This window comes from Rhinopithecus bieti, unplaced genomic scaffold, assembly GCF_001698545.2.
Source record: "Rhinopithecus bieti isolate Rb0 unplaced genomic scaffold, ASM169854v2 scaffold_7684, whole genome shotgun sequence".
NCBI lineage: Eukaryota > Metazoa > Chordata > Mammalia > Primates > Cercopithecidae > Rhinopithecus > Rhinopithecus bieti.
In genome coordinates this window covers 1127220-1134963 of record NW_016806071.1, presented here as the reverse complement: position 1 = coordinate 1134963, position 7744 = coordinate 1127220, and the positions used below count along the sequence as shown (strand labels likewise).

Genomic DNA, 7744 nt, shown 5'->3' with positions numbered 1-7744 from the left:
CCTCAGCCTCCCAAGTAGCTAGGACTACAGGCATGCACGACCACACCCAGCTAATTTTTGTATTTTTAGCAGAGACGGGGTTTCACCATGTTGGCCAGGATGGCCTCTATCTCTTGACTTTGTGATCCGCCCGCCTCGGCCTCCAAAGGCAGGAGGATGACTTGAGCCCAGGAGTTTAAGACCAGCCTGGGCAATATAGTGACATCCCATCTCTATTTTTTTTTTAATAAAAAATTAAAAAAAAAAAAAAAAAAAAAGGCTCCAAAATATGGCAGTTAGAATTACAGAGAAAAGTCACAGTAGCTAATAACCTGCAATGCACTGAAAATAGACAACTGTGCTAAAAAGACCATAGAAACCTAACCATTGTGTACTGCACGATGCTTACAGAGGAAAGGGGTCTGGAATTTCAACCCCTAGCAGAAGTGGATGTTGCAGCAAGTACAGCCTCCGCTGTCATCTGTGCCCTAGGGTAGGGTTCAGTATGTTGGGGGTTAAGAGACAGTGTACCTCATAAGAAGTGGTCAAGTTTCTTTCTGAGTTTCAGTTCTTCATTTATAGAAAGAGGATAGTAATGCACACTGTACACAGACTGTAGAAGACTAAAAATAGACCAGTATAAAAACTATTAAAATTTTGAAAATTCAAAATAAGATAGACCCTATTCCCAAACTATTTTCTGGAACAACAGCTGTATGGGATATTAATAGGGGTTACCAAAAAAGAAGTTTCCACACTCAAATAAAAATGGGAAATGCTGGCCGGTCGCAGTAGCTCACTCTTGTAATCCCAGCACTTTGGGAGACCAAGGTGGGTGGATCACCTGAGGTTAGGAGTTTGAGGTCAGCCTGGCCAATATGGCAAAACCCCATCTCTACTAAAAATACAAAAACATTAGCCAGGCATGGTGGCAGGTGCCTGTAATGCCAGCTATTTAGGAGGATGAGGCAGGAGAATCGATTGAACCCGGGAGGTGGAGGTTGCAGTGAGCCAGATCACGCCAGTGCACTCCAGCCTGGGCAAAAGAGTGAGACTCTGTCTCAAAAAATAAAAAGGGGGGCCGGGTGTGGTGGCTCACGCCTATAATCACAGCACTTTGGGAGGCCAAGGCGTGTGAATCACTTGAGGTCAGGAGTTCGAGACCAGCCTGACTAACATGGAGAAACCTGTCTCTACTAAAAATGCAAAACTAGCTGGACATGGTGGCATATGCCTGTAATCCCAGCTACTTGGGAGGCTGAGGCAGAAGAATTGCTTGAACTCAGGTGGCAGAGGCTGCAGTAAGCCGAGATCTCGCCACTGCACTCCAGCCTGGGGGTGACAAGAGCAAAACTCTGTCTCAAAAAAAAAAAAAAAAAAAAAGGAAATGCTAGGTCACAAGGAGGTCTCATATACCATTGGTTGACATAGAAATATATGCAAATTTGCAATAACTTCCAACATTTTAAACGCACATCTCCTTTGACATGGCAATCCTGCTAATGAGATGAAGGAGAGACACTAAATGAATTTCTTTCTTTCTTTTCTTTCTTTTTTTTTTTTTTGAGGTGGAGTCTCGCTCTGTCGCCCAGGCTAGAGTACAGTGGTACGATCTCAGCTCACTGCAACCTCCGCCTTCCAGGTTCAAGTAATTCTCCTGCCTCACCCTCCCAAGTAGCTGGGATTACAGGCATGGGCCACCACGGCTGGCTAATTTTTGTATTTTTAGTAGAGACAGGGCTTTGCCATGTTGGTCAGGCTGGTCTCGAACTCCTCACCTCGTGATCCGCTCACCTCAGGCTCCCAAAGTGCTGGGATTATAGGCGTGAGCCACCGCGCCCAGCCTCTAAATGGATTTCTTATTGTAGGACTTCTTCAAGACAAGAATGTGATATGTAACATCTCCCAAACATATTTAAACCCAGGTTCCTCTTCCTACGAGACATCTCATAGGACTAGAGTTCCAAGGAAGACATTTGGAAACACTCAATTAGACCATGCATGAGAGAGCTCCTGGCACAGACGCTTTTCCAGAAGACTTTCTATTTTCTTCTGCTGGTCCCAAGATTGGCCTCAGACCTCTTATCCCATCATCACCATCTGTTCCTGACGACCAAAGTCTCTCTCTTCCCTGCCCTGCTACACAATCACATATATTTCAACAACTGCCCTCTGCCCCCCTTTCTCTGAAGTATAGATTCCTTTAGGAGTTTCCTAAAGATCTTTATGGCTCATAGTCATGAGGAATGAAGAACAAAAATGTTTTCTCCTCCAATGTCCTTCTCTTTGTTCATTTTGTCTCTATAAGAAATGGCAAGGTCAAACAGATATAAGAGGTGAGCCTGGGTATGTGAAAGACCCCAGCTAGAATTCACTAAATTTCAAAGAAAAATTAGATATTATGCCAGACACAGTGGCTCACACCTGTAATCCCAGCACTTTGGGAGACTGAGTCAGGCAGATCACCTGAGGTCAGGAGTTGGAGACAACCTGACCAACATGGAGAAACCCCGTCTCTACTAAAAATACAAAATTAGCCGGGCGTGGTGGCACATGCTTTTAATCCCAGCTAGTCAGGAGGCTGAGGCAGGAGAATCCCTTGAATAGGAAGGTGGGAATCTCTACAAAGAGGACCCTGTATGCTGTAAACAGTGGGGCACTGGTAACCGGATGCTACCTACACAAGTGAGGTCTGAAATTAATCCCTACATGAATGAACAAACTAACTGGATGTACATTGAGTATAAGTCAGTACGTCATAGTGACTGCCTTGAGAATTAAAAATAGAGAGAGATCAGCAGGGCGCAGTGGCTCAAGCCTGTAATCCCAGCACTTTGGGAGGCCGAGACAGGCGGATCACGAGGTCAGGAGATCGAGACCATCCTGGCTAACACGGTGAAACCCTGTCTCTACCAAAAAATACAAAAAACAAAAAACAAAACTAGCCGGGCGAGGTGGCGGGCGCCTGTAGTCCCAGCTACTCGGGAGGCTGAGGCAGGAGAATGGCGTGAACCCGGGAGGTGGCGCTTGCAGTGAGCCAAGATCCGGCCACTGCACTCCAGCCTGGGCGACAGAGCAAGACTCCGTCTCAAAAAAAAAAAAAAAAAAAAAGAGAGAGAGAGAGAGATCTTGGCAAGAAGCAGGCCCAGTTGAGTAAGACTATCTTGTTTGATGAAGTGAGCTGTTCTCATGTCACAGCGACAGTATGAGAGTCTAAGAAATTCCTAGTGAAGACTGGGCACGGTAGCTCACACCTGTAATCCTAGCACTTTGGGAGGCCAAGGCAGGCAGATTGCCTGAGCTCAGGAGTTCTAGACCAGCCTAGGCAACATGGTGAAACCCCGTGTCTACTTAAAAAAAAAAAAAGAGCCGGGCATAGTGGTGGGCGCCTGTAGTCCCAGCTACTCGGGAGGCTGAGGGAGGAGAATTGCTTGAACCCGGGAGGCAGAAGATGCAGTGAGCCTAGATCGAGCCACTGCACTCCAGTCTGGCTACAGAGTGAGACTCCGTCAAAAAAAAAAAAAAAAAAAAATAGAAATTCCTAGTGAAATAGATAGCTTTTGCTCTGCTGGGCAAAGTTTCTATGGCTTCTCACAGGTACTGAATCCCAGCAGACAGCTGGGGGAAGATGATTCTTCTAATAGCATTTGTCAATAGATCTGTATCCTATTCTAATCTACACAAACAGGCGTGTGCACGTGTGTGTGTGTATACATTTTTTATTTTATTTTTTAGAGAGGGGGTATTGCTTTGCTGCCCTGGCAGGTCTCAAACTCCAGGCTTCAAGCAATTATTCCTCCTCTACCTCCCAAAGTGCTGGGGTTACAGGTGTGAGCTGACTCTAGAGTGTCTGAAATTCCTTGAATACAAAGCACAATGGAGGCACAAATTGTTGTTATTATTAAGATAGACCAGCCAGGCGCAGTGGCTCACGTCTGTAATCCCAGCACTTTGGGAGGCCGAGGCGGGCAGATCGCAAGATTAAGAGATCGACATCATCCTAGCCAACATGGTGAAATCCTCTTTACTAAAAATACAAAAATTAGCTGGGCATGGTGGCGCGCACCTGCAGTCCCAGCTACTAAGGAGGCTGAGGCAGGAGAATCACTTGAACCCAGGAGGTGGAGGTTGCAGTGAGCAGATATCACACCACTGCACTCCGGCCTGGCGACAGAGCAAGACTCCATCTCAAAAAAAAAAAATATATATATATATATATATACAAAGGAGGAAAAGAAAGGTTAACTGTATGCACAGTTGAAAGATCAGTTTTTTTCTTGTTTGTTTGTTATTTTTTTTGAGAGGGAGTCTCGCTCTGTCGCCCTGGGTGGAGTGCAGTGGCCAGATCTCAGCTCACTGCAACCTCCGCCTCCTGGGTTCTCGCCATTCGCCTGCCTCAGCCTCCTGAGTAGCTGGGACCACAGGCGCCAGCCACCTGGCCCGGCTAGTTTTTTGTATTTTTAGTAGAGACGGGGTTTCACCGTGTTAGCCAGGATAGTCTCGATCTCCTGACCTCGTGATCCGCCCGTCTCGGCCTCCCAAAGTGCTGGGATTACAGACTTGAGCCACCGCGCCCGGCCTGAAAGACCAGTTTTATAGAGGACTCCAAATCACCATAATTAATGATTGTGGGGTGTCTTATATACCACCCACAAGACATTATTACAGTTTGAATGTGTTCCCCATTCATGTGTTGGAAACTTAATCCCCTCTACAACAGTGTTAAAACGTGAGACCTTTCAGAAGTAATTGGGCCGTGAAAACAAGGTCTTTTTTTTTTTTTTTTTGAGACGGAGTCTCGCTCTGTTGCCCAGGCTGGAGTGCAGTGGCCGGATCTCAGCTCACTGCAAGCTCCGCCTCCCGGGTTTACGCCATTCTCCTGCCTCAGGCTCCGGAGTAGCTGGGACTACAGGCGCCCGCCACCTCGCCCGGCTAGTTTTTTGTATTTTTTAGTAGAGACGGGGTTTCACCATGTTAGCCAGGATGGTCTCGATCTCCTGACCTCGTGATCCGCCCGTCTCGGCCTCCCAAAGTGCTGGGATTACAGGCTTGAGCCACCGCGTCCGGCCGAAAACAAGGTCTTGATGAGGTGCCGCCATTTCATCCGTCCTCGGTCTCTTCGCCTCTTGCAGAGCTTCCAGCCGCGCTATGTTGGGCCAGAGCATCCGGAGGTTCGCAACCCCTGTGGTCCAGAGGAGCCACTATGAGGAGGGCCCTGGGAAGAATTTGCCATTTTCAGTGGAAAACAAGTGGGCATTGTTAGTTAAGATGTGTTTGTATTTTGGATCTGCATTTGCTGCACCCTTCCTTATAGTAAGACACCGACTGCTTAAATCATAAGGATGTTTCAGTTCATCCATTTAACAGATATGAAGAGCATTTTAAGAGATACAGCCTCTGGAAATGGATCAAACTCTAACTCATGGCATACTAGATATGTTTGTCAATAAACTTATGACATGAAAAAAAAAAAGAAGTAATTGGGCCATGAAGGCTCCATCCTCATGAATGGATTAACACTGTTATCTTGGGAATGGGATGAGTTTCCTTTTTGAGACAGGGTCTCACTCTGTTGCCCAGGCTGGAGTACGGTGGTGTGATATCTGCTCACTGCAACCTCCACCTCCTGGGCTCAAGTGATCCTCCTGCATCAGCCTCCCAAATAGCTGGAATTACAGGCATGTGGTACCATGCCTGGCTAATTTTTGTATTTTCAGTAAAAAAGAGGTTTCGCCATGTTGCCCAGGCATCTCAGACTCCTGACCTCAAGACATCCTCGGCCTCCCAAAGTGCTGGGGTTACAGGCGTGAGCCACCGCGCTGGCCAAAGGTGTGGATTTCTTATAAAATGATGAATTCAACCTCCTTTTGCTCTCTCCTCCTCATTTGCCCCTCTGCCCTCCACTGTGGGATGACGCAGCAAGAAGGGTCTCATGAGGTGCCAGCCTCACGATCTCGGATTTACCAGTCTCCAGAACTGTGAGCCAATAAATTTAGTTTTTTGAGGGGTTTTTTTGTTTTTGTTTTTTTGGATAGAGTCTTGCTCTGTCACCCAGGATGGAGTGCAGTAGCACAATCTCACTGCAGCCTCTGCCTCCTAGGTTCAAGTGATTCTCATGCCACAGCCTCCTGAGCAGCTGGGACTACAGGCACATGACACCACGCTTGTCCAATTTTTGTATTTTTAGTAGAGACAGGGTTTCACCATGTTAGCCAGGCTGGTCTTGAACTCCTGGCTTCAAGTGATCCACCTGCCCTCCCACAGTGCTGGAATTACAGGCATGAGCCACTGCACCTGGCCCAAATTTCTGTTTATTATAGATCACCCAGTCTATGGCATTGTGTTATAGTAGCACTAAATGGACGAAGACAGTGATGAAGAATGTGTACAATTTTAAAAGCACATGTAAACTTTGACACACACAGTAGAAAGGAAAAGTTACATTGAGCACAATGTCTCACACCTATAATCTCAGCACTTTGGAGGCTGAGGTGGGAGGCTCCCTTGAGCCCAGGAGTTTGAGGCTGCAATGAGCTATGATTGCATCACTGCACTCCACCCTGGGTGACAAAGTGAGACCTCATCTCTAGTTTTCTTTTGTTTTGTTTTGTTTTTTTGAGAGAGAGGGTTTCGCTCTTACTGCCCAGATTGAAGTACAATGGAGAGATCCCGGCTAGCTGCAGCCTCCGCCTCCCGGGTTCAAGTGATCCTCCTGCCTCAGCCTCCCGCGTAGCTGGGATTACAGGCACATGCCACCATGCCTACCTAATTTTGTATTTTTAGTAGAGATGGGGTTTCACCATGTTGGTCAGACTGGTCTCAAACTCCTGACTTCAGGTGATCTGCCTGCCTCAGCCTCCCAAAGTGCTGGGATTACAGGCATGAGCCACTGTGCCCAGCCTCGAGACCTCATCTCTAAAAACAAAACAAAACAAAACAAAAAAGGAAATATAGTTTGGCCAAGACAGGTAAATTTAAAAGTCAATATATTTGTTTCAGTAAAATATAATCAGGAAGATAAATCTTTAACAAGCAATTTCTAACCTGTGTCCAAAGCCAAAGATAATTTTAAATTACTCATTGATTTAAATTATGAAAACAAAGGTATCCTACTTGTTACTCTAAATAATTGAGAGTTAACTAGAAATTTAAAGATTTTTTACGAATAAAGGAATGAGTTCCTAAATTCTTGAAAATTTGATTTATGATAACTTTCCTTTCATTAAGTGTAATTAAAGTAATGAGATTTAAAAAACTGACAAATGGAAACAAAAACTAATAACATGAAGAACTAAGATTTGAATGTGTTTGTGCATAAGTGAAAGTCATGTTTTTTTAATTAAGGATGAATCTAAGAAATACAATTGCAATTGAAAACGCAATGCATACTTCTCCAGAACCTGCTCGGTCTTATTAAAAACAGCTAACTTTTTTTTCTACTAACCTTTTAATCTGAGTTCCCCTTCTTCTTTACTGAAAGATAACATCTACTCTTTGAAATCACCTCTACTGGTTAAAATTAATGAATTGAGGGGGAGGGGACCCTTGACAATTCTGCCTCCAGCCATGGCAGATTAATTTGTAACATACCAACACAGTCTCTCCAGAAATACATGAACAAAATGGAGACGGGGGAAATCGTCTGTTGGGTGTCATCAGACTGGTACCAAGGCATCCAGGACTTGTAAGGGGCAAGATTCCACAGAGAAGGGAATCTTAGGTGTGAGCCTGATATTAGTCATCTGTAGCAGTGTTTTTTTGGGGG

The 7744-nt window shown here is 45.5% G+C and overlaps 1 protein-coding gene across 1 annotated transcript; it reads left to right on the top strand.

Moving 5' to 3' along the window:
* The first annotated feature begins 5127 nt into the window (after positions 1–5127).
* LOC108531248 (cytochrome c oxidase subunit 7C, mitochondrial-like) lies at positions 5128–5452 on the top strand. Its single transcript, XM_017874612.1, has one exon. The coding sequence runs from the start codon at positions 5128–5130 to the stop codon at positions 5317–5319; it is 192 nt and encodes a 63-aa protein (XP_017730101.1). The 3' UTR covers positions 5320–5452.
* Positions 5453–7744: the final 2292 nt, after the last annotated feature.

What these genes read in the sequence shown, in the direction of transcription:
- LOC108531248 (XM_017874612.1), top strand. Translation starts at nt 5,128, where the DNA reads ATGTTGGGCCAGAGCATCCGGAGGTTCGCAACCCCTGTGGTCCAGAGG.